Raw genomic sequence first — 27,871 nt, forward strand, 5'->3', positions numbered from 1 at the left:
CTCCTCTTAACATAACTCCTCTTCAGTAATCTCTACCTCTCCAAATGCAGATTAATTTTGTCCCTCAAAATTGCTTCCCCACCACTAAGGTTAGACAAACTGGCCTGTGGTTTCGAGGTTTATCACTTTCCCCCTTCTCGAATAACTATCCTCCAGTCCACTAGTACATCCCATGTGGCCAGAGAGGAATTGAACATTTCTGCAAACACCTCTGTTATTTCTTCCCACAGAAAAATTCCATGAAAAACGTAATTGTTTCAAACTGAATATTTTCTCATTTTGTTGGTGTAATTGATATGCCAAGAGTGCATATTAGAATGCTGGTTGTGGGAAACTACATACAGTACTTGTTATGCAGCGTGCAAAATTTTCTAGCCTTCCATGTAAGCTGATGAGTTGGGTTAGGACATGTTTTTGAGTTGTGAAAGCTTAGAAAAGGCACCATTTTGTTACTATTGTTACAGGTAATATATTAAGTTGATATTCCTTGTTTTAAGTTTGCAGCTGGTGCTAGTTGCACGGTACATTGGTTAGATGCATCAGCACAGAGCACAATATTCTGAGTGTCAAGCACATCTTAATGACAGTCTTTGCAATTCTAAAAGTGATGGCACTTTATGGCAAAACAGGTGGTTTAAGTATTTTTATATTTAAACTAATGCTTTGAATAATTGCTGAACATATGAAAGAACGCGCACTGAGGTGCTCCAACAATAGGTTGAAGGTCCTAGTGGAAGAAGTGCAAGGGAAAATGCATGGAACAGGAGCCCATTCAGAAATATACTCAAAAGGACACTGGAAAAGTTAGTTGAAGATGAAAATGGCTGTGGTCTTGCTCACTCAATATCAATGCAACAGAGGTAGCCGTTCAAACATCTTTGCCTTACAAATGGCATTTCCTGCTATTTAGACCAGTAATCTCAACCATTGCTCAATTCATCACACTCTCATTATTAACCTATCATCAATCTCTATGAATGAGAACTTTATCAGGACCACTTATATGGTTTACTCATCCTCTCAAAGTTATCATAATTAGAAATTCACACTTACAAACACAGCTTGCATACTCTGACAGCTATTCAAACATACTAGCTACTAAGTTCACAGATTGAATTATTGGAAGAGAAAATATCAAGCATGTCTGCATGTATTAATACTTCTGGAGGAGACCTTAGTGCCCATTATGGGCAGGCCATCATTGAGGCCATGGTCAGAACAGTGCTTGAGGGATTGCTTAAAGACATAGACCGGTTGAGTCTAGGAACCTGGGGGCACAATTTAAATGTAAGGTGGATGCAACTTAGGCCTGAGATGTGGAGAAATATTTTTACTCAGAGGATTATGAACCTTTGGAATTGTCTACCACAGAGACATGTGGAGACTTTGAATAACAAACACACAGAATGCTAGTGAAACTCAGCAGGTCTGGCAGCATTTGTGGAGAGAGAAACAAAATTAACATTTCATGTCCAGTGTGACTCTTCTTTTAATCTTGTATTCTGAGTCAAAGCGGTCAGAAGGAGTTGATCAGTGAAAACATCCACATACCTGATGCTCTGGAAAGCTTGTGTTCAATGTCAAGGCGTGTGGAATCAAACACCAGTTTGGAATAGTATTACATCGAGATTGGTGCACAACCTTTCCAACCTGGAAAGGATGGACACCTCCTTCAATATCCTTGGCCACTGAGTGAAGCAAGGGAGAAAATTGTAGGAGGAGTTGGGAACAATTTTCAATTCCTCATGACAGGTGCCAATGGAACTGGAGGACAACCAATATGGTACCATTATTGAAGAGGGGAGCAAGAGGTAAATCAGGAAACTGCAGATCAGTCAGTCTAATCTCAGCAGTGGAGAAACTGTTGGAAGCAATTCTGAGGGGCAGGATACTTGGAGAGGCAGGGATTAATCTAGCCTGCCTCTCCAAGCCTGCTTTTGTGAAGGAGTAGTCATGTCAGACCAACATGATTGAAATTTTCAAAGAGGGAACCAAGAATGTAGATGAGGACAATGCATTTGATATATTCTACTTGGAATTCAAAACGACGTTTGATTAGGTCCCATGTGGAAGATTGATGGCTAATTTTAGCTGAGTGACACGAAGCAGAGGGTGATGGTTGAGGGATGTTTTTGTGACTGGAAGCCTGTGCCCAGTGGGGTTCCACAGAGATCAGTGTGGGGCCCTTGTTGTTAATGGTATCCAAGGTTAATAGGACTTGTCCACCTTTGTCTTTGTTGAAACATACTGGCTCTCCCCATTTCCTTCTATTCCCACAATCTCTTTCATGAATGCATCTGCTGTTCTGACAGATTTACACAAACTTGTCTGTTCTCAGTCCAATCTGGTCAAAGCATACATGATTTTGTTAAATTCACCCTTCCCCCAATTTAGAACTTTGATTTCACGCATATCCTTGTTCTTTTCCATTTCTATCTTGAATTTAATGGAGTTATAATCTGTCTGCAAAATGCTTCTCCACAGATGTTCAACCACTTAGTCAGCTTCATTACTTAAAATTAAGTCTAGGGCCATCCCCTCTTTTGTAGTGCCGTCTACATACTGGCTTAGAAAGTTTCCCAGGATTTATTTTAAAAATTACGCTCCCTCAAAATCTTTCACACTGTGACGATAACAGTTAATTTTGAGAAAGTTGGAATTCCTGACTTTCACTGCCCGATTTACTTCTCTGAAATTGCCAATGCATCTGCTCTTCTATTTCTCTCATACTTTTGGGGGGCATATAGTACAAATTCCAGCAATGTGATTGCCCCTATTTGATTTTTAGATCTACTCACATGGCTTCATTTGAGGAGCCTTCTATAATGTCATTTCTCTAACAGCTGAAATCGATTCTCTGATCAATTATGCAACACACCATCTTTTGCCTCCTTCTATATCTCACCTTATACACTGAAATATTGAGCTACCAATCCTGCCCCTTTCTCACCCAGGTGTCAGTGATTGTAATGACATCATACCTCCATGTCTTAATTTATGCCCTTCACTCATCTGCCTTGTTTATCAGATTTGTTGCATTACAATAAATATTATGCAATCTTGGCAAACTCCCTTGTGCCTTAACTGGCTTATAATTTCTATTCAAAAATAGATATTGCTGGAGAAGCTCAGCAGATCTGGCAGCCACTGTAGAGAGAAAACAGAACTAACGTTTCGAGTCCAGGAACCCATCTTTAGAGTTTAAGTTAGAAGATAAGAGCCCATGGTGTTGGAGGTAGTTCATTAGCATGGATACAGCATTGGCTAATGGATAGGAAACAGTGAGTGGGAATGTTGTTTCAGGTTCTTGACCTGTAACAAGTGGGGTTTCAAAGGGATCAGTCCTCGAATTGCAACTGTTTATAGTATATATTAATGAATTTGAGGAAAGAAGTGAATGTACTGAAGCCAAATTTCAGATGACACAAAAAAGTAGGTGGAAAGGCAAGTTGCAAGGAGAATACCAAGAGTTTAGAGAGAGATATTGATGGTTAGATAAGTGGGCAAGAAGTTGGCAATTGGAGTGTAACTTGGGAAAATGTGAAGTTGTTCATTTTGATGGGGAGAACAAATGAATAGAGTAGCATTTAAATGGAAAAAAACATGCAGAAAGCTGCAACTCAAAGGGACTTGGGAGTACTTGTATGAAAGCTGAAAATGTGTTGCTGGAACAGCGCAGCAGGTCAGGCAGCATCTAAGGAACAGGAAGAAGGGCTTATGCCCGAAACGTCGATTCTCCTGTTCCTTGGATGCTGCCTGACCTGCTGCGCTTTTCCAGCAACGCATTTTCAGCTCTGATCTCCAGCATCTGCAGTCCTCACTTTCTCCTCGTACTTGTATGAAACACAAAATGAGCACAGAGGCGCAGCAGGTCATCAGCAAGACTAATGGAATGTTGGTCCTTAATTTCAAGGGTGCTGAAATATAACAGTAAGGTCATCTTACTGCATCTGTACAAGGTGCTGGTGAAACCATACCTGAAGTGCTGTGAGTGATTTTGTTCCCCTTATTTAAGGAAAGATATCATCTCTTTGGAAGCATTCTGAGAAGGCTCACTGGGATGATCCCAGTATGGAGGGATTGTCTTTTGAGCAAAGATTAAACAGATTGGGACTCTACTCACTGGAGTTTAGCATAATCAGAAGTGATCTCATTGAAACATATAGGTTTCTTAAGGCCTTGACAGACTAAATGCTGAGAGGACGTTTCCCCTTATGAGAGAGTCTAAGACCAAACAGCACAGTCTTAGAATAAAAGGGCACCAATTTAAGACGGGGATAAGGAGGAATTCCTTCTCTTGGAGGGTTAGGAGTATTGGAACTTCTTCCCACAGGCAGCTGTGCGGCCAGAGTCTTTATGTATCTTTAAGGCTGAGATAGATTCTTGATCAGTATAGGAAACAAGGGTTACAAAGGTTACAAGGAAAGTGGATGTGAGGAATGTCACATCAGCTATGATCCCATTGAATGGTGGAGCAGACTTGAGGGGCTGAATGGCCTACTCCTGTTCTTATTTGTTATGGTCTTAGAATATAATTTGAACATCTCCTTGACTTTCTTGCTATCTCTTCTAATTTTCGCAATTCAGTTTCCTTTAACATTTTCTCTGGATTGGACACTCTGACAAGTTAGTTTCAACCCTCTCCAACAACATAGGCAAACTTCCCCACAAGGATGCCCCATTCCAGTTCAAGGGCAATTCGTCTATCTTGTACAGGCCCCACTGCGCCAAAAATGGTTCCAATATTCCAGAAATTGAAAGCCCTCTCTCCTGCATAGACATGCATTCAAAAATCAAGAACAAACAACACAGTATTGCACAGCAGCAAGCCCTTTGGCCCACTGAGACTGGACCAACACATGATGCCTTTTTAAAACTAAAAACCTTTTTGCCTCTACACTGTTTGCATCCTCTATCCTCTTTTCATACTTTTGTCAAGATGCCTTTTAAACATTGTTATTGTATCTGCCTTTCCACACCTCATCTGGCAGGACATTCCAGACACTCACCACCATGTGTGTAAAAAACCTGCCTCTTATTTCTCCTTTAAACTTACTTCTCTTTACTTTAAATCTATATCCCATACAATTGACATTTCTACTCTGAGAAAAAGATTCCGACTATCGATTCTATCCATGCCTTTCGTTATCTTGTAAATGTCTATCAGATCATCTGTTATCCTTCGACATTCAAGTGAAAACAAAGGTCCAATCTCTCCTCACAGCTAATACCCTCCAAACCAGGCAATATCCTGGTAAAATTCAATCAAGTTTGTCAGACATGATCTTCCCCACACAAAACCATGCTGCCTATTGCTAATAAGTCTATATGTTTCCAAATCTGAGTAATTCCTACCCCTAAGAATCTTCTCCAATAATCTCCATACCACTGACATAAAGGTCACCAGCCTGTAATTTCCTGGACTATACCTGTTGCCCTTCTTTAACAAAGATAAAGTGTTGTCTATTTTTCAGTCCTTTGAGACCTCTCTGGAGACTAAAGAGGATTGAGTCGTAAAGTAATACAGCATGGAAACAGACCCTTCAGTCCAACTAGTCCATGCTGACCATGTTCTCAATTGAAACTAGTCACACCTGCCTGCATTGACCCATATCCCTACAAACCTCTCCTATTCATGTACTTATTGCTAAAGTTAGGCCACACTTTGAATATTGTATACGGTCTGGTTGTCCTCTGGATGTGGAGGCTTTGGAGAGGATACAGAAATTATTTACTAGGATCTACACAGTTTGGAGGGTTTTAGTTGTGAGAAGAGATTAGACAAACTTGGCTTGTTTTCACTTGAACATCAAAGGATGAGCGGTGACCTGATATAAGTTTACAGAACTTTGAGAGGCATCAGTAGAATAGATAGTCAGAGTATTTTTCCCAGGGTAGAAATGTCAATGATAGAGAGCATTGGCTTAAAGTAAAGGGGGCAAATTTAAAGGAGATGTAACGGGCAACCTTTTTACAGACAGCCTGGAATACCCTCCCAGGTGAGGTGTTGGAGGCAGGTACAATAGCAATACTATATTGTTATGAAGTTGAAGACATGTGCTGTACGTTTAAGAGAGAGTGAATGCTGTTCTAAACTGGGAACTTACAAGCACCTGTGTATATGACTAGAAGGCAGTTCCTGAGTGTACAGGAAAATTGAAAATATGTAACATTTGGCAGTGAAATGTATATCGGAGTTGGTTGCTGTTTTGACAACAATTCAAATTTAACCAATCAGTTTAAGTTAGGCCCCAGGACACTAAAACCTAACCTTGCCAACATTGAACCAATGAGACGATCCGATGTTGGGGATATAAAAATGCAGGCATTTTAAAAATTGGAGATAGAGGAGTTGCCATCAACACAGTTGCAAGAAATTAGGAAACACTCTCCATCAAAGGTACCTTTTCATGTGAAACATTTTCTCAGTGAAAATAAAGAAGACAATCCAGGGTGATCTTCAGCTGAAAAAAGTCAGACACCGAAGACAACAGCGGCTCTGTGGTTTTGAAATTAAGTTGATGTAATTTTAATAAGGGTCTTATTGGAACAGCAAATTGTTATAGAATTGGAGGCAGGTAATAACCATTTAAGAGAAAGGGGGGCTTGAATTTGTGAACAGTTGTAGTTTAATGTTCACTGTGAGGGTTAAAGAATAAATTGATATTATTTTCTTTAAATAGTGGAATTTGGGATATCTCTCTCACTCATATTTTAACAGATTATTAGGTGAGGTGGGCTTTTCTGGGTGTTTGGTTTCATTAACAGAAGAGTTTACCACCGTTTCATAACAGTATCATGTACTTTTTCATGTCTTTAAACACTGCAACCGTACATGCATTCACCACTTACTCTGGCAGTTTATTCCACACCATTATGTGGAAAAAAGCTCATGTCCTTTGTAAATCTTCCTCCTATTAACCTAAAAATATCCCCACTAGTTTTAAACACCTCCAACCTTAGAGAAAATACCTTTGCTATTCACTTTATGTATGCCCCTCATGATTTTATAAGCCTCTATAAGATCACTCTTCAGCCTGCTATACTCCAGTGAAAATACTCCCAGCCTATCAAGCCTATTTTTATAACTCAAACTCTATATTCTCAGTAATATTCTAGTAAATCTTTTTTGAACCCTCCTCAGTTTAATAATGTCCTTCCCACAACAGAGTGACCAGAATTGTACACAGAACTCCAAAAGAGGTCTCACCAATGTCCTATACAACCTCAACATGACGTCCCAACTCCTGCACTCAATGGTCTGAGTAATGAAAGCAAGCATGCTAAATGCCTTCTTAACCATCCTGTCTACCCGTGACGCAAATTTCAAAGAATTATTTACCTGAACCCCTATGTCTCTCTGTTCGACAATACTACCCTGCCATTAATTGTTTAAGGCCTGTTCTTGTTTGTTTTACCAAAATGCAATACCTCACATTTATCCAAATTAAACCCCATCTACTACTCCTGAGTCCATTGATCAAGATCTCTTTGCAATCTGAGATAACCTTCTTTACTGTCCACTATACCACCAATTTTGGTAACTTACCAACCATGCCTAATATATTCTCATCTAAATCATTTATATAAATGACAAACAAAAATGTATTCAGCACTAATCCCTGTGAAACACTGCTAGTCACAGGTCTTCAGTCTGAAAAAATCCACTACCACCCTCTGTCTCCTACCATAAAGCCAATTTTATATCCAATTGGCAAGCTAACCTGAATCCCATGTGATCTAACTTTACTAATTAATCCACTGTGTAGAACTTTACTAAAGTCCAAGTAAACAATGTCTACCACTCTGCCCTTGTCAATCTTTTTGGTTACTTCCTCAAAAACCTCAATCAAGTCAGTAAGATATGATTTCCTCTACACAAAGTCATGCTGACTATCCCTAATCATTCCTTGCCCTTTCAAATGCACGTAAATCCTATCTTTCAGAATCACATCCAACCATTTACCCATCACTGATGTCAGCCTCACAGATCTACAGTTCCCAAGCTTCTCCATACAGCCTTTCTTATATCAAGGTACAACATTAGCCATCTTTAATCCTCTGGCACTTCACCTGTGGTTATAGATGATACAAATATTTTTGTTAGGATCCCCATAATTTTCTCCCTAACTTTCTATGACTTCTTGGGATGCACTCGATCAGATCCCGGAGATTTATGGGCAGCACGGCGGCACAGCACCAGAGACCCGGGTTCTTCCCACCTCAGGCAACTGTCTATGTGGAGTTTGCACATTCTCCCAATGTCTGCGTGGGTTTCCTCCAGGTGCTCCGGTTTCCTCCCACAGTCCAAAAATGTGCAGGTTAGGTGAATTGGCCATGCTAAATTGCCCGTAGTGTTAGGTGAAGGGGTAAATGTAGGGGAATGGGTCTGGGTGGATTGCTCTTCGGCGGGTCGGTGTGGACTTGTTGAGCCGAAGGGCCTGTTTCCAAACTGTAAGTAATCTAATCTAATCAATTTATCCATGTTTATGTTTTCTAAGACCTCCAGCACTTCCTCTTCTGTAATGTAAATTGTTTTCAAAACATCAATATTTATTTCCCTGAGTTCCCTGGACTCCATTTATTTCTCCCCAGTAAAAAAACAATGTGACATATTCATTTAATATCTCTCCTACCACCTCAGATTGCCTCATCAATCTCTAAGAGGCCCATTCTCTCCCGAGGTGCTCTTTAGCTCTTTATGTGCTTGTACAATCTCTTTGGTTTGTTCTTAACCTCATCTGCCAATCTTTTTGCCTTCCTGATTTCCTTTTTAGGAATGCCACTATACATTTTATCCTTTTCGCACCTGGACATGTCCCTGGATTTCAGTTCGACAGTCACTGACGAGATTTCGGAACAGAAGATATCCCTGAAAATCAAATCTTCATCTTTGCTCATCCCAATACATTTCTCACCTAGCCTTTTGACTCAATTTCCTTTCCTGAAGTCCTCCCTTCACAAAAGACTTCAACCCCTGAAGATCCTGCTCCCTAAATTCTTGACCTTTGACGGTTTTAACCCTGACCCCTCACCTTTGAAGACCTGAGGCCCTGGTTATGGGGTTTTATATCCAACAGTTTAACTGTTTGCCTATTTCTGTCCCTTTCGATCCTTCAGTACCCAGTGACACTAGACAAGATTACACTAGCTCTACACTATAGGGATGTGGTGAGGGTAAAGTTTTGTATCTGGACTAGTAATAAAATGCTTAAGGGACACAGGTTCAAATCTCACTAAGACATTTGAATCTAGTAAAAAACTGGACTAGCAATGACCAGGAAACCACTGTTAATTGTCACAAAAATGTATCTGGTTCACTAGCATCCTTTAGGGAAGGAGATCTATCAACCTTACCTGATTTAGCATACATGTGCCTCCAGACCCACAGCAATGCAGTTGAATCTTAACTGCCCTCTAAAATAGCTTAAGCAAGACACTCTACTTAAGGGCAATTAGGATAGAAAGATTTTATACAAGGCTCCAGCAATTTCCACACTTGCCTCCCTCAGTGTTCTGGGATAGATCCCATCAGGTCTGAGGGACTTGTTTACCTTCATGCTTTTCAAAATGCTCAACCCTCCTCCTTTTTTATATTTATATGACTCAGAATATCAACTTACTCCTCCTTCATCCACTGTCTCCTTCTCCTTTGTGAATACCAATGCAAAGTATTTGTTAAGGATCTCACCCACTTCCTCTGGCTCCACACATAAATTCCCTCCTTTATCCTCGATCTACCCTCTTAATCCTCATATATCTACAGACAGGGAGTTCGACAACCAAAGATGACAACTGGTTTTCAAAATTGATTTGCTGTAAATTTTACAGAGGCTTTATTGGATCAGTATATTGTTATAGAGTGGGAGGTAGGTAAGAAATTTTAAGAGAAAGGAGGCTTACAGTTTAATGTTCTCTTTTTGGAGTTAAAGAATAAATTGTTAATTTTTTCTTTAAATAGTGGAATTTGGGTACTTTCAACATAATCAACAGATTATGAGGCGAGGTGAGCTTTTCTGTGTGCTTGGTTTAAATTAGCAGAAGGGTTTACCCCATGTTGTAACAGTTTGGGGTCTCAGGTCTGTGATTTGGACAGGTTTAGTTAGATCCAGCCTGAGATTTGGACAGATTTGAACAGGTAAGGTCCCAGCAGATTTAAACACTTGCCGATTAGTGTCCTAGATCTTTAAATAAAACGTAGATGATTTTGTTTAATTTTGGTTACTTGTGGTTGGTTAAATTAAAAGTGAGAGAAATGGCTCTTAAAGTTGCTACAGAGGTTCTGGGGTTTGAAGATGATTCCCAGATTTGCCAAGAACATTTAGAATGAAAAGACCATACTTGTAGAATTAGCAAAGAGGTTAGAATTAGGAGAGGAACGCAGTGGTTGTTGCTCTTCCAGTTGAAACAGTTGACCCCAACTGAGTGTTATAGACTGGCACATTCCAAGGTCCAGGACTATGTGCTGAGGGGCGCACTAAAGCTTGGGGCACCTGTTGCCAAGGCACAGTGGGTAAGGACCACCCTGCAATGTCCTTCTGCCAAAGCATAATGGGGTCCATTGAGTAATTGGACCCTCCCGATTCCTCTGCTAAATGCCAAGAGTTTAACTGTAAATGTATAGAAACTGATCCCCAATATTTATTTGCTTCTCTGTAAGTAAAAATATTACAGATCTGAATGGCTTCATTAACTGTGTAAGTACATAAAGATTTCCTTCTATGAATAAAGTATGTTTTTATTGCAAATAAAACCTTTCTGGGAGAAGTCGGCTTAGTCACCATGACCAATCAGTGGAGTGAGGAAGAACCACCAAATTGATAAGCAAGAGGAAGAACATCCAATACAGGAAGACAGAGAGGCTTTGCTGAGGAGCATTCTAGGAGAAGTGACTCCAACTGATTGTTGCAGACCAGCACTTCCAAGGTCCAGGACTACATGATGAGGGATGAACTAAAGCTTGGGGCAGCTGCTGCCAAGGCGCAGTGGGGAAAGACCAATGTCTGAGGTCTTTCTGCTGAAGGTAAAGGAGGTCGGTTCAGTTATTGGACTGTCCGAGGGCCTCAAATATATGCAACTATGAGTATTGTATGTATAAGAGAGCTCTTTGGATTTTTGGATAGTCGAAGGCCAATATTTTGTTTATTTACTTGATATGTAACTATACATAACTGAATTGCTTTTGTGATAATGTACATATACAAAGAGATTTTTAAGAAATAAAGTATAGCTTTAAAAAAAAATTTGGGAGAAGCTGGATCAATCACCATGACCAATCAGGGGAGTGAAGAAGAATTCGGTGTCAAAAAAGCACAAGAGATCAAGAAAGAAGTGGTGTTAGGTCTCTTGAAGAGCATTCAGGTGTATTAGTCCGCAGGGCCCAATGCTATGTACCCTAGGTTATTAAGAGAGGCAAGAGAGAAGATTGCTAGGATATTGACCAATATCATTACATCCTAGCTAACCACTAGAGAGGCCCTGGTGGACTGGCTCACGTTACTCTATTGAAGAAGGGAAATAGGGATAATCAGTGAGTCTTACATTAGTGGTTGGGAAGGTATTGGAGAGATTTCTTAGGGATAATATCCACAAGCATTTGGAAAAGCACAGCTTAATTAGGGACAGTCAGCAAAGGCTTTGTGTTGAATTTTTTGAGGAGGTGACGAAGGTGATTGATGAAGGTAGAGAGGTGGATGTTGTTTACATGAATTTTAGTAAGGCTTTTGACAAGGTCCCTCATGGTAGGCTCATGCAGAAGATTAAGATGCATGGGATGCACAGTGACTTGGCAGCGTGGATTCAGAATTGGCTTGCCCATTGAAGACAGGGGGTGTGGTGGAAAGGTGTTTTTCAGATTGGAGGTCCATGACAAGTGGTGTTCTGCAGGGATCCATAAAGGGACCTCTGCTGTTTGTGATATATACATAAATGACTTAAATGAAAATGTGGATAGGTGGGTTACTAAATTTGCAGGTGATAGAAAGATCAGTTGAGTTATGGATAGTTTTTAAGGTTGTCAAAGGATACCGCAGGATATAGATCAGTTGTAGATATGGGTTAAGAAATGGCAGATGGAGGTTAATCCGGGTAAGTATGAGGTGCTGTACTTTGGGAGATCAAATGTTAAGGAAAAATATACAATTAATAGGAAGAACCTGAACAGCACTGATAGTTTTTAGATTAGATTCCCTACAGTGTGGACACAGGCTCTTCGGCCCAACAAGTCCACACCGACCCTCCGAAGAGCAACCCACCCAGACCCAATCCCCTACATTTACCCCTGACTAACACTATGAGCAATTTAGCATGGCCAATTCACCTGACCTGCACATCTTTAGACTGTGTGAGGAGACCGGAGCATTCGGAGGAAACCCACGCAGACACGGGGAGAATGTGCAAACTCCACACAGACAGTTGCCCGAGGTGGGAATTGAATTCGGGCCCCTGGCGCTGTGAGGCAGCAGTGCTGATCACTGAGCCACCGTGCTCAGTGTACAGAGGGATCTTAGGGTTCGAGTTCATAGTTCCCTGAAAGTGGACATGCAATTAGTTAGGATGGCAAAGAAAGCATATGGCATGTTTGCTTTTATTGGTTAGGGAATTGAGTACAAGGGTCAGGACATTATGTTGCAGCTTTATAAGTCTTTGGTTAGGCATTTACAGTATTGCATTCGATTCTGGCCACCACATTAAGGAAGGATTTGGAGCTTTGGTGAGAGTGCAGAAGAGGCTTACCAGGATGCTGTTTGGATTAGAGGGTATGAGCTATAAGGAGAGGCTAGAAAAATTCAGGTTGTTTTCTCTGGAGTGGCAGAGGTTGAGGGGAGACTTGATGGAAGTCTATAAAGCTACGAGATACATAGACAGGTCTGATGGTCAGAGTTGAAAAGTCTAAAACTAGGGGGCATGATTTCAAGGTTAAAGGGGGAAAGTACAAAGGAGATATGAGGGACAGGTTTTTTACACAGAGAGTGGTGGGAGTCTGGAATATGCTGCTAAGGGTGGTGGTGGAGGCAGGTATGTTAGGAGTTTAAAGGTCATTTAGATAAGCAAGAGACTTTTAGATAAGCACGTGAATATGTAAGGATTGAAGAGATATGGCCCAAGGGCAAACAGAAGGAATTAATTAAATTTGGCTGGTTTATCATGTTTGGCATAACATCGTGGGTAGAAAGGCCCATTGCTGTGCTGTACAGTTCTATGTTGCATATTGTTGTAAAGTTGAGTAAAGTAATTGTAGATTGGGAGGCAAAAAGTTAGAATTTGGTGTGTGTAAAATTGTAAAAGCATTGCATGGTCCCTTTAAAGGATAGTGTTTTTTCTGTGCTTACATTTTAAAAATGGATGTCTGTAAACGGCAGTTTTAACATTTGCAGGTGCATAGAGGGAACCCGAACTGAAACATTTGTATCGAAAGGCAGTACAGTTAGCAGGCCAAGCAGCAGTTTTTTTAAAGTTTAGCCAACATGTTAAACCAGCCACTTACATAGCAAAAACCTATTAAATTTAAATTTGACAGTTTTGGCAACATAGGGCCACTTCTATGTAAGAAATATTGTTATGTCATCAAGGGTATAAAAAAAGCGGGGAGTTGGACAAAGACCCCAGAGTTAACTGCCATTTGCCAGAGCTAAGACCTCTCAGCTCCCTCTCTCTCTCTCAAGAAATTGGCTCTCACATCATCTATGTATTAGAAAAAAAGCACCATCTAAAAAAAAAGTTACCAATGACATAAAAAGGAGTTCCTGACAGAAGAATCGGAGGAGGTATTACTGACAGAAGACTCGACAGAGGAGACACAGAACATTCCAGACAACATGTAACATGGCTATAATTTTGACAGACTAAACTGTCTTTTTTGTATATGAATGAGACTTGTATTTATTGGAACAGGATACCACTAGGACCTTAATTCGTGAATACTTAGTAGTCAGAAGGGATTTACTTGGTTTATTAATAGTTTAGCTAACTTGTTCATGTTAGAGTTAAATAAATAAATTGATTTTGGTTAAGAATCTCACAACACCAAGTTATAGTCCAATAGGTTTATTTGGAAGCAATTGCTTTCGGATCACTGCTCCTTCATCAGGCAGCTACCACATCATTATTGTGAATTCAGGGAATTATTTTTATTTAACCACTAGAAGTTACTGAAGAGCAGGTTACCCACTTTTCACACTCTTTTTATAGATTATAGGGTGAGGCTCCTCTTTTGGTGTTTTGATTTTAGTTTTTGGGGGAGGGGGTCAACCTTTGCTTTATAACAATATTATATGTCATTTTGAAAGAGCCCAGGGTTGAAAAACTAAGACTCAGAGTCGCCTTGACTGTCATAGATCATGCTTTCCACACAATTGCCAGCCATTGATGCTCAGTAAAATTAACATAGGAGAAACTTGGAGTACAGGTTCATGGTTCATTGAAAGTAGTGTCATAGGTAGATAGGATAGTGTGGAAGGCATTTGGTATGCTTTCCTTTATTGGTCAGAGTGTTGAGTACAGGAGTTGGGAGGTCATGCTGCGGCTACACAGGTCATTGGTTAGGTCACTTTTGGAATATTGTGTTCAATTCTGGTCTCCTTTCTATCAGAAGGAGGTTGTGAAACATGAAAGGGTTCAGAAAAGATTTACTAGGATGTTGCCAGGGTTAGAGAATTTGAGCTATAGGGAGAGGCTGAATAGGCTGGGGCTGTTTTACCTGGAGCGTCGGAGGCTGAGGGGTGACCTTATAGAGGTTTATAAAATCATGAGGGGCATGGATAGGATAAATCGACAAGGTCATTTTCTTGGGGGAGTCCAGAACTAGAGGGCATAGGTTTAGGGTGAGGGTGAAAGATATTAAAGGCACCTAAAGCGCAACATTTTCATGCAGAGGGTGGTGCATGTATGGAATGAGCTACCAGGGAGGCTGGTACAATTGCAGCATTTAAAAGACATCTAGATCGGTATATGGATAGGAAGGGTTAGGAGGGATATGGGCCAGGTGCTGGCAAATGGGACTAGATGAGGTTAGGATATCTGGTCAGCATAGACGAGTTGGACCAAAGGGTCTGTTTCTTTGCTGTACTTCTCTATGACTCTACCATTGCTTCCTGAACACCCAGTTTGGGCTATAGCCTCTTGTTCAGCAGCCATATCTTTCTCCCTTATGAAGCTGTTGCTTATGAGCAGTTCCTTGCTGTTCCACATTCCCGTCTTCCGCACCCAAAAGTACCACTGCAGCCAAATTATTTCTGAGGCATATAATAACATGCAATAAATGAAAAGCTTCCTGTTTGGAGGAAATGGACGGCACGGTGGCTCAGTGGTTAGCACTGCTGCCTCACAGCACCAGGGTCCCAGGTTTGATTCCAGCCTTGGGCGACTGTCTATGTGGAGTTTGCACATTCTCCCCGTGTCTGCGTGGGTTTCCTCTGGGTGCTCCGGTTTCCTCCCACAGTCCAAAGATGTGCAGGTCAGGTGAATTGGCCATGCTAAATTGCCCATAGTGCAAGGTGCATTAGTCAGAGGGAAATGGTTCTGGGTGGGTTACTCTTTGGAGGGTCGGTGTGAACTGGTTGGGCCAAAGGGCCTGTTTCCATACTGTAGAGAATCTAATCTAAAGTAAAATTTCAAGAACAATAAGGTAACTTAAGAACTGCCAGATGTTAACCAGTGCCTGAAATGACAAATCAGCAACAAACTTGTATTTTGTTTTATGCTGCTGGTATGAAGATTTATTCTTGCCAGTTAGCACCACATCCTGCTGGATAAATACATTACATGGCACGGTTTTCATAGAATAGAAGAATTCCCACAGTGTGGAAACAGGCCATTTGGCCTAACACGTCCATACTGACCCTCTGAAGAGCAACCCATTCCCCTACCCTACATTTTTACCCATGACTAATGCACCTAACCTACATATCCCTGAACACTATGGGCAATTTAGAATGGCCAATTTACAGGAAACTGGAGCACCTGAAGGAAACCCATGCAGACATGGGGAGAATGCACAAACTCCACATCGACAGTCGCCTGAGGCTGGAATCGAACCCAGGTCCCTGGCGCTGTGAGGCAGCAGGGCTAACCAATAAGCTACCGTGCGGCCCTATATTGGGATATGCCAAAGTTGTGAATGTGCTCTGCATGGGGCTCAGGATTCTAACTCAGATATTCTCTTCAGCTCTTTTATATAATTTTGATACCAATGGACTTATGGATACTAATATGGCATATGAAATTCTTCTGGTTCAAAATTAATTCTAGTGTCCTCGTTGCCTGTTTGAAATGTTCTGAGGCTCTTTGAGTTGTAGAAAACAGATGTTGTGTGTTTGAACTTCTAGGCTGATATCATAGTTAAAGTGAAATATAAGTGGTTTTCTTCAAATTTCTCATCTGCCACCATTCCTCATACTAAGGTATATTCTACATACACATCCCTCTGGTACTTTGTCCAGTGATTATATTTTTGATTAATCAAGTGAAAGCAATGATAAAAGGCATAATTTGAAACTGATCTTGTCCTCACTCATTGCTTCCCTTCCAATAAACAATTGGAATCAGGATTCATTAGAAGGCCTAATGAAATATTGAGGCTAATGGGAGCAATACTCTTAACTTTACATAAATTAGAGATCAAATCAGGAATAATTCGGGCCTCTTTATTTTGGAGACTACAAAATGTGGTAAATGAACCACATAGTGACTTGTGATCTACATCTCGACTAACCTGGAAGGTATCTTGACTGCCTCAAATAGTGTTGCCTAGCTGAAGATGTAGATAATCCAGAATCCAGTCTCATCATGGTGGTATTTGGAACTGTTTTGTTTCCTCCGATGTTATGGTTTTGTTGATTGTGCTCAGCCATCCTATAAACCATAATCACATAATCATAAAATCCCCACAGTGCAAATAATGTCGCACCTGAAAATTAGTCGACAATAATTTGAATCATTTTTCACATGCAGAGTGATATAGATCTACATCAAACAGTTAGGGGAAAGGAGTTTTGTGGGGCAAATAAATTAAAGTCTTGCACCATTCACAAATTCAAGACATCACAAATGACTGAACACCCAGTGAATCATTGAAGCATAGAATACTCACATGGAATGAGAATATTCAGCCTCTTTTCTCCTTCCTGGCTTTCTACAAAAGCACCTCAGCTAGCCTCACTTGCAAACCTTTTCTCTGTAGCCTTTACAGGCAAGTAGCTCTTTTGGAAAACTTGCTTGAATATCCCTTCACTAAGCTGTCAAACAATGTATATCAGATCCTAAAAATTTGCTATGTTAAAAAAAGCTTTCCTCGTGTCACCTCTTGTTGTTTTGCTATTCACCCTAAATCCATGTGGTCTGGTTCTTGACGCTTCCATCAATGAGAATAGTTTCTCCCTTTCTACCTTGTTAAGATTCTTTATGATTTTAACTGCTTCCATTGAATCTCATCTCAACCTTACCTTCTCTAAAATCAAACAATATTCTGTTCATGTAATTGAAGTTAAAAATCATACAACACCAGGTTATAGTCCAACAGATTTATTTGGAAGCACTAGTTGTACCATCTGATGAAGAGGCAGAGCCTTGAAAGCTAGTGCTTCCAAATATACCTGTTCGACTACAACTTGGTGTTATGTGATTTTTAAATTTGCCTACGCAAGTCCAACATCAGCACCTCCAAATCATGTAATTGAAGTCCCTCATCCATGGAATATTTTCTTAAATCTTTTCTGCACCATTTCTAATGCCATTATATAATTCCTAAAGTGAGCTGCCCAGAATTGATCTCAATATTCCAGTTGAAGCTGAACTAATGTTTTGTTCGGGATTAGTGGTGCTGGAAGAGCACAGCAGTTCAGGCAGCATCCAAGGAGCTTCGAAATCGACGTTTCGGGCAAAAATTGGCCCGAAACGTCGATTTCGAAGCTCCTTGGATGCTGCCTGAACTGCTGTGCTCTTCCAGCACCACTAATCCAGAATCTGGTTTCCAGCATCTGCAGTCATTGTTTTTACCTCTAATGTTTTGTTCGTGTTCATTATAAATTCCTCACTTTTGTACTCTGTTCCTCAATGTACAAAAGTCTAGGATCTTTTTTACTGTAATTCTATATTTGTCAACCAATTTTTCCACCTTCAATGATTTGTGCATATATAACCCAGGACCATCTGCTGCTGCATGTTTTTTAATCCTTTATTTTATATTGTCTGTGCATGTTCATCCCATCAGAATGCATCACTTCAGATATCTCTGCATGATACTTTGCCTAATCCTTTGGCCTGTCAATGTGATCTTAATGTATATCACTAACCTCTTTGTGAGACTCACCAGTAACACCAGATGTGGGAGGAAACTTAGTGTTTGTTGTGAGTGAAGATTTAAAGGGTGAGGGAGCCATGCCTCAATCAAAGTCATGAACAATTAAAGCAACATCTACAAAACAGCTAAAGTGATGTCCCAGCTAGTGAAGGAGCTAATTAGTCAATGTTTCTCATTAAAACCATACAAAGTCAAGAAATGGCAGCTCAGCCTCAGAGTGCACACTCTGTGGTACATGGGAAAATCCTGACAATTCTGCTGCCGTCTGGATGATTATGTCCTTGCAGGAAGTATTGCCAATTGGAACAGCTGAAGCTACAGTTGTCAGAGCTTGACATATGGCTGAAGCTACTGCAGTCCATCCTAGTGCAACTGATTTTTCACTATATTGGTGAGTCAAATAATGAAAGAGCCAATCTATTCTAACTATGCATAATTAATTGCAGAATACTTAACATTCTCATTATGTCAGTGGGCTATGAGTAGATATTCTTACTAAGTCCTATAAAGAGCTTTGTGAGCAATGTAAACTGAAGTACAAATTGGGACTATTAGTGCTCAACTGTTAATCAACTCAATAGTATCCAAGCTTCAGTTTATAACCTGTATTACATAATTTAAACATTCACTTCATTCAGAGATATTCAAGAGGACTCAATGTTGAGTGCCTTGCTGTCTGTTGTATATATTCATAATTTGGACTTAAATATCAGCCTATAAGTCCTTGAAGGTAGCAGAACAGGAAGATAAGATCGTAAAGAAAGCAAATGGAATGCTTTCTTTTCTTGGATGTGAATTGGATTTTCATTATAAAAGTAGGGATGTAACGCTGGAATTATATGAAATTCTAGCTAAACTATGGTAGAATATTATACACAGTTCTGGTCGTGGTATTACAGGAAGGGGGTTCTCCTTAGAACGGACAATACTGGGGAGTGGCTTAATTAAAGTTTACAAAATTATGAGAGCCCAGGTAGAATAGACTGGAAAGACCTGTCTCTCCTAGCAGCGAAGTAAATTACCAGAGGGCATAAGTTAAAGTGATTGGTAGAAATATTAGAGGGGTCATAAGGAAAGCCCATTTCACACAGAAAGTGGTAGATGATTGTAATTTGTTGCATAGTTTGGTGGTAGAGGCAGAAAGCCCCAATTCAGTGAAAACATGGGTCAGAATCTGCTGTAACCTGTTAGACTATTACTAGAAGGAGGGATTAGAATGGGCGCTTTATTTTGGTTTCTCAGCCTGTGGACTTAAATGGCCTTGCTTTCAGCTGCAACTTCAGTATAGTTCCATTGTATCTGTAGATGCTTCCTTTAATTTTTAACAGCATGACATGCAGCATTATTATTATTTCTGTATATTTGTATCTAACATGGCCTTAAAACAAAGTTGCATCAAAACAATTTTAAAACTTTTCAGAAATGCCACTAATCTTAACATAAAAATAACATAATAATTAACGTACCTTTGAAGAGAATCATTGCTGGATTTTTCTTTTACTGCTATTATACTAGGTTCTTTAGAGTAGGGCAGTCCAAAGTCAGAATTTTGAAAACCATCCCAACTGTCCTTAGTGTTCAGCGCAGTTTGACCCCAGCGCCGTCGGCCACTTTTAAAACCTGTTGCATTATTGCTAGTTCCTGATGTTGGATTCTGCATTTAATTTTATGTTTGAGAAAGAAAGAAATGTTATGTTTAACACTTTTTTGCAAGATGAAAACAAAGTACCTTTATCTCCTAAAACAACAAACTGCGGATGCTGGAAATCTGAAACAAAACAGAAATTGCTGGAGAAGCTCAGCAGATCTGGCTGCATCTGGAGACAAAGCGGAGGTAACGTTTTAAGTCCAGTGACTCTTCACTGCAACTGAAAGCGGCTAGGAAAAGGTGGTACGTATACTGAAGGTTGTGGTGATAACGACGGCGATTAAGGGGTGGGGTTGCAGAGATAGGCAGAGTGGATAGGCAGAGATGGTGTCGAGTGAGAGAGAATAACAGTTAGGCAGACACTCCCATGACACCTCCATATGCAATTGCAGAAGATACAACACCTGCTGATTTATTTCCACTCTCCTCACTATTCAAAGCACAGACATACCTTCCAGGTGAATCAGTGACATACCTATACCTCACTCAAGCTAGTCAGCTGTACTCACTGCTCACAATATGATTTCCTCTACAATGGGGAGATGAAAAGCAGATGGGATGACTACTTTGTAGAACACCAAACTCTGTTCACAAAAATGACCAAGCTTCCACTTGCCTGCCACTTCAACACAACACCATGTTGCCTTGCCAACACTTCTGTCTCAGGCCTGCTGCAGTTTTCCAGTGAGGATCAGTGCAAGCTAGAAGAATAGCAGCGCATTTTTCTCTTGGGGACTTGAGTACTCAATGATGAATTGAATAATTTTAGAATGTGAACATCTTCTACCAAGTCCTTTACCTTCCCGCACATCGTGACCTCGTCGCGACATGGGCTGCTTTCAACATAGTCAACACATTTTCAATTACTTATGGTCCTCAATATTGGATTTTCTTTCTCCCTAGAATACAATCATTTGTCCTTTTGTCTGCCTGTCCTTCTCTCTCTCTGGGTTCCATCTCTACTCTTATGTCAACAATTTACTATTTTCGTTGCATAACATTGCACAATAAAATTATATTTACTCTCTTGTGAGGAGAGAAAGAGAATAGTGTTACATGTGCCTGCTAACCTGTATTCAATATATCAGTGGACTCAAGATCCAAAATAATCATGATTAGATTAGATTTCCTACAGTGTAGAAACAGGCCCTTCGGCCCAACAAGTCCACACCACCCTCCTAAGAACAACCCATCCAGACCTATTCCCCTACATTTACCCCTGACTAATATACCTAACAATATGGGCAATTTAGTATAGCCAATTCACCTGACCTGCACATCTTTGGATTGTGGGAGGAAACCGGAGCACCCGGAGGAAACCCACGCAGACACGGGGAGAATGTGCAAACTCCACATAGACAGTCGCCCAAGGCTGGAATCGAACCTGGGACCCTGGTGCTGTGAGGCAGCAGTCCATTTCCTCCAAACAGGAAGCTTTTCATTTATTGCATGTTATTATATGCCTCAGAAATAATTTGGCTGCAGTGGTACTTTTGGGCGCGGAAGACGGGAATGTGGAACAGCAAGGAACTGCTCATAAGCAACAGCTTCATAAGGGAGAAAGATATGGCTGCTGAACAAGAGGCTATAGCCCAAACTGGGTGTTCAGGAAGCAATGGTAGAGTCATAGAGAAGTACAGCAAAGAAACAGACCCTTTGGTCCAACTCGTCTATGCTGACCAGATATCCTAACCTCATCTAGTCCCATTTGCCAGCATCTGGCCCATATCCCTCCTAACCCTTCCTATCCATATACCGATCTAGATGTCTTTTAAATGCTGCAATTGTACCAGCCTCCCTGGCAGCTCATTCCATACATGCACCACCCTCTGCATGAAAATGTTGCGCTTTAGGTGCCTTTAATATCTTTCACCCTCACCCTAAACCTATGCCCTCTAGTTCTGGACTCCCCCAAGAAAATGACCTTGTCGATTTATCCTATCCATGCCCCTCATGATTTTATAAACCTCTATAAGGTCACCCCTCAGCCTCCGACACTCCAGGTAAAACAGCCCCAGCCTATTCAGCCTCTCCCTATAGCTCAAATTCTCTAACCCTGGCAACATCCTAGTAAATCTTTTCTGAACCCTTTCATGTTTCACAACCTCCTTCTGATAGAAAGGAGACCAGAATTGAACACAATATTCCAAAAGTGACCTAACCAATGACCTGTGTAGCCGCAGCATGACCTCCCAACTCCTGTACTCAACACTCTGACCAATAAAGGAAAGCATACCAAATGCCTTCCACACTATCCTATCTACCTATGACACTACTTTCAATGAACCATGAACCTGTACTCCAAGTTTCTCCTATGTTAATTTTACTGAGCATCAATGGCTGGCAATTGTGTGGAAAGCATGATCTATGACAGTCAAGGCGACTCTGAGTCTTAGCTTTTCAACCCTGGGCTCTTTCAAAATGACATATAATATTGTTATAAAGCAAAGGTTGACCCCCTCCCCCAAAAACTAAAATCAAAACACCCAAAGAGGAGCCTCACCCTATAATCTATAAAAAGAGTGTGAAAAGTGGGTAACCTGCTCTTCAGTAACTTCTAGTGGTTAAATAAAAATAATTCCCTGAATTCACAATAATGATGTGGTAGCTGCCTGATGAAGGAGCAGTGATCCGAAAGCAATTGCTTCCAAATAAACCTGTTGGACTATAACTTGGTGTTGTGAGATTCTTAACCAAAATCAATTTATTTATTTAACTCTAACATGAACAAGTTAGCTAAACTATTAATAAACCAAGTAAATCCCTTCTGACTACTAAGTATTCACGAATTAAGATCCTAGTGGTATCCTGTTCCAATAAATACAAGTCTCATTCATATACAAAAAAGACAGTTTAGTCTGTCAAAATTATAGCCATGTTACATGTTGTCTGGAATGTTCTGCGTCTCCTCTGTCGAGTCTTCTGTCAGTAATACCTCCTCCGATTCTTCTGTCAGGAACTCCTTTTTATGTCATTGGTAACTTTTTTTTTAGATGGTGCTTTTTTTCTAATACATAGATGATGTGAGAGCTAATTTCTTGAGAGAGAGATAGAGGGAGCTGAGAGGTCTTAGCTCTGGCAAATGGCAGTTAACTCTGGGGTCTTTGTCCAACTCCCCGCTTTTTTTATACCCTTGATGACATAACAATATTTCTTACATAGAAGTGGCCCTATGTTGCCAAAACCGTCAAATTTAAATTTAATAGGTTTTTGCTATGTAAGTGGCTGGTTTAACATGTTGGCTAAACTTTAAAAAAACTGCTGCTTGGCCTGCTAACTGTGCTGCCTTTCGATACAAATGTTTCAGTTCGGGTTCCCTCTATGCACCTGCAAATGTTAAAACTGCCGTTTACAGACATCCATTTTTAAAATGTAAGCACAGAAAAAACACTATCCTTTAAAGGGACCATGCAATGCTTTTACAATTTTACACACACCAAATTCTAACTTTTTGCCTCCCAATCTACAATTACTTTACTCAACTTTACAACAATATGCAACATAGAACCGAGCCACCGTGCTGCCCAAAATCAGTTGGATGTCATTGGCATTCAATTAAAACTGTGGGCGGCACGGTGGCACAGTGGTTAGCACTGCTCCCTCACAGCGTCAGAGACCCGGGTTCAATTCCCGCCTCAGGTGACCGTCTGTGAGGAGTTTGCACGTTCTCCCCGTGTCTGCGTGGGTTTCCTCCGGGTGCTCTGGTTTCCTCCCACAGTCCAAAGATGTGCAGGTCAGGTGAATTGGCCATACTAAATTTTCCATAGTGTTAGGTAAGGGGTAAATGTAGGGGTATGGGTGGGTTGCGCTTCGGCGGGGCGGTGTGGACTTGTTGGGCCGAAGGGCCTGTTTCCACACTGTAAGTAATCTAATCTAATATCATATAATTTAGGAATCACCTCGAGTTGCCAATGGAAAGAATGAATATGGACATTCGTTCTCAAAATTTAAGGCAATGCAGTATTGATTGACTAAAGTATTGTTGAATAGAACACCTATCAACTTGTAGCCTGAGCCATATTGAGGGGAGGGGTTATTTGAATAGGAATAGGCAATTTGCTTTAAAATGAGTAATCTATTCAACTGCTAGCATTCTGTAGGGTCTGGGACGGCTTAAAGATAAAAGATGATCAAATATTTTTAAACCATACTTAGGACAAGTAGGCATTTCAGAAAGTTAATGAAGTCCTACTGCAGGCTTAAGGCTAGGTGCAGAGTAACTCTCAGCTGGTCTGGACTCAAGGAAAGAGAAATGAGCTAAGTAATACAGTTAAAAATCACACAACACCACGTTATAGTCTAACAGGTTTATTTGGAAGCACTAGCGTTTGGAATGCTGCTTCTTCATTAGGTAGCTGTGGAGCAATGCTTGGACTATAACCTGGTGCTGTGTGATTTTTAACTTCGTTCCACCCCAGTTAAACACATCATGACTAAGTAATATAGCTCCCTAATCCAGGTAACCTGAATTTTCTTTTTGTCAGCCTTTGTACATTATATCTACCAACCATGGCCCAAAAACAATAATATAGATTGTTTAAATTTGTATTATTTATTAATAATCACTATTAGTTTATTATCATATTATTTTTATTATATTTTCTACTCTCTTGACCTAAGTTCTGCCTCCAACCTTTCTTTGCATTTATTCATTTCCATACTCCGAGGCTTTCCCACTCTTGGCCACTGACACTTTGTCACTCTCTGGAGCATGCCAGAACAGCTCAAAATAATGAATTCAAATGACAAAGAATAGAGTACAGAAACAGGGGTAAACAAGCAAACATACAGCACTTACCCTACATTTTCCCATCCTTCCTCATTCAACTATCTCAAATTGCCTCGAAGATCCCTTCTCACTTCTTTGCGTGTCTAGCCTCCCTTAAAAGCACTTTTCTTTTTAACCTCAATTGCTCCCTTCCATATGGTGTTCCACATTCTCATGATTCTCACCATTCTCTTGGTAGAGTAGTTTCTTCTGATTTACATACTCAGTTCCTAGTTTGTACCTTTCCCAAACAGGTAGGAACACACACTGGGTTGGATTTTTGTCATGGGATGGGAAATAGAAATGCTGGTAGGACTTTTTCCAGGTCTCAAACCAATCTCAATCATTGCTATTGTTATTGCTAAGCCAACCAACAAATATCAAATTATACTAACCCCATTCACCTGCATGTGGTCCATAGCCTACCATGCCCTGGCATTTTAAATATTCATCCAGATGCTTCTTCAATATTACAAGAGTACCTGCTTCGACCACTCTCTCAGGTAGTGTGTACTATATTTCTACCACCCTCTGGTTGAAACATGATTCCTCAGATTCCCTCTAAACCACTTACTCCTGACCACAAATTTATGCTCTCTAGTCTTAGAGACAGCTGCCAAGGGGAAAAGAATCCCATAATTTACTATATCTATGCATCTCATAATTTGGTATATCACAATCAGATCCCCTCACATCCTTCTCTACTCTAGGGAAAACAAACCCAGTCTCTCATCACATCCCAGGCACCATCCGGGTGAATCTCATCTGCAACCTCTCAGTGCAATTACGTCCTTCCAGTACTGTGGTGACCAGAACTGCACACAATTCATGCATGAGAGTTAGAAGATGCATGAATTAGAACAGTTGCTATTAATCATTGAAGCCAACAGTGTCTTATCTCACTCACTTGCAGTAGATACAAGAACATAATGCATGAGAGAGGGTCCAAATGGGTATAAGCATCCTCTGCCTTCAAGTCATCACATCATAGAGGACTGAGTAATGGAAACAGCCTTTAAGGAAGTTGACACCCAATATCAATGATTAGAGAGATGAATGTGTTCATGAGGGCATTGCATTCCAATGTAGATCTTTTGTGTATCTCACAAGTGCCATATTGAGCCACAGAGTCGTTCTTCCTCACTATGACCAAGCCAAGACCAGCAGCAAAATTATGAAAAATCACAATCACACTTTTCAAGGCATAGAGTCGTACAGCATGGAAACAGACCCTTCAGTTCAGCTTGTCCATGCTGACCAAGTTTCTTAAACTAAACTAGTCCCACTTGTCTGTGTTTTATAAAAAGAAAATTATTTTGTGGGATGTGGGTGTCGTTGGCTGGCCAGCATTTATTGCCCGTTCCTTGTTGCCCTTGAGAAGGTGGTGGTGAGCTGCCTTCTTGAACTGCTGCAGTCCACTTGCTGTGGGTTGACATACAATGCCATTAGAGAGACACTTCAGGATTTTGACCCAGTGACAGTGAAGGAACAGCGATATATTTCCAAGTCAGGATGGTGAATGGCTTGGAGGGGAATTTGAAGATGGTGGTGTTCCCATATATCTGCTGCTCTTGTCCTTCTCGATGGAAGTGGTCGTAGGTTGGGAAGGTGCTGCCTAAGGATCTTTCTGCGGTGAATTACTGCAGTGCATCTTGTAGATAGTACATACTACTGCTGCTGACCATGGAGGGAATAGATGCTTGCAGATGCAGTGCCAATCAAGTGGGCTGCTTTGTCCTGGATGGTGTCAAACTTCTTGAGTGTTGTTGGGGCTGCAGTCTTCCAGGCAAGTGAGATATATTCCATCACACTCCTGACTTGTGCCTTGTAGATGGTGGACAGGTTTTGAGGACTCAGGAGGTGAGTTACTCGCTGCAGTATTCCTAGCCTCTGATCTGCGTTTATGTGGTGAGTGCAGTTGAGTTTCTGATCAATGATAACTCCCAGGATGTTGATAATGGGGGATTCATGAAGCTAACACCATCATGAATGTCAAAATGCAGTGGTTAGATTATGTCTTGTTGGTGTTGGTCATAGCCTGGCAATTGTATGGTGTGAATATTACTTGCCACTTGTCAGCCCAAGTCTGGATATTGTTACAAACCGGAGGTCGACATCCCTGAGAATTAAAACCAAAATGCCTAGAGAGGTGCACCTTGCCTCTTAATCTGATAAAGAAGTGTGACAAGTGGTATAACCTACCTCTCACCTTCACAATCTGTTATACATTCATTCACTCTACAATTAACGAGTAACATTTTATTTATCTAACTCCAACAATGAACAAATTAACATAATTCCTAACAAACTGAGCAATTTCTCCCCAACTACTACGTATCGCCTAATGAATTAAATTCTAATAGGTATGCTGTTTCAGTAATGCAGGTCCCACTTATACAAATCCAGTTAATAAGAACAATAAATTAAAACTTAGTATTTCAAAGTTCACACAAAATGGATCATCCTAAATGCTCCTCTTCCTCTCTGTTGATTCTGCTGTTGGGGATGCTTTCTCTGTAATTCTTCTGCTCTGAACACCTCTCTCCGTTGAATTCTGGTATCAAACATATTCACTAAACGTGTTGTGTACCTTATAGATGGATGGAACTTTTTTTAGACAGTGTGGAGATTTCTTGTGAGAGCCCGGTATTTGTTTCTCAGATGGTGGGTTTGCTGTTTCAAAAATCACTTTCTTAAATGCCACCGATGATGTAACAAAGTCTCATAATATGATTGATTTCAGGCTGTCAACACCACCAATTTTTAAATTCAATTGGTTTTGAATTTATGAGTGTTTGGTTTAAATTAATTGGCCAAATTCAAACTTGTTGTCAAAACAAGCCAAGGTATACATCAATAGTCAATTGTTGCAAGTTTCCATTCTAGAACTGTCTGTACTATTCTCCATCTGCTCATAGACCTCTTTGCTGTTTCACGCTAAGCTTAAAAAGCACTTTATCTCTTAAAGGGATCACATACTGCTTTTCAAATCATGATTAATCTGCACAATTTCATAACAATATTATCCAGATTTTGTTGCATTTGGACACGGACTGCTTCAGTATCTGAGGAGTCGCGAATGGTGCTGAACATTGTGCAATTGTTGGTGAATATCGGAAGGACGGTCATTGATGAAGGAGCTGAAGATGGTTGGACC

The 27,871-nt window shown here is 40.5% G+C and overlaps 1 protein-coding gene across 1 annotated transcript in view; it reads right to left on the reverse strand.

Annotated features, from left to right (window-relative positions):
- Nucleotides 1-27,871, reverse strand: part of mak (male germ cell-associated kinase) — a 220,107-nt gene that overhangs the window by 31,124 nt on the left and 161,112 nt on the right. Inside the window, exons 10-11 of the mRNA XM_043719022.2 lie at nucleotides 19,765-19,952; nucleotides 16,712-16,851 (exon numbers count right to left, since the gene is read on the reverse strand). Coding sequence (XP_043574957.1) covers nucleotides 16,712-16,851; nucleotides 19,765-19,952 — 328 coding nt within the window. The remainder of the gene's footprint in view (nucleotides 1-16,711; nucleotides 16,852-19,764; nucleotides 19,953-27,871) is intronic.

The sequence above is a fragment of the Chiloscyllium plagiosum genome, unplaced genomic scaffold (assembly GCF_037043375.1).
Source record: "Chiloscyllium plagiosum isolate Xiang-an unplaced genomic scaffold, Cpla_swu_hap1 HiC_scaffold_34, whole genome shotgun sequence".
Classification (NCBI taxonomy): Eukaryota; Metazoa; Chordata; class Chondrichthyes; order Orectolobiformes; family Hemiscylliidae; genus Chiloscyllium; species Chiloscyllium plagiosum.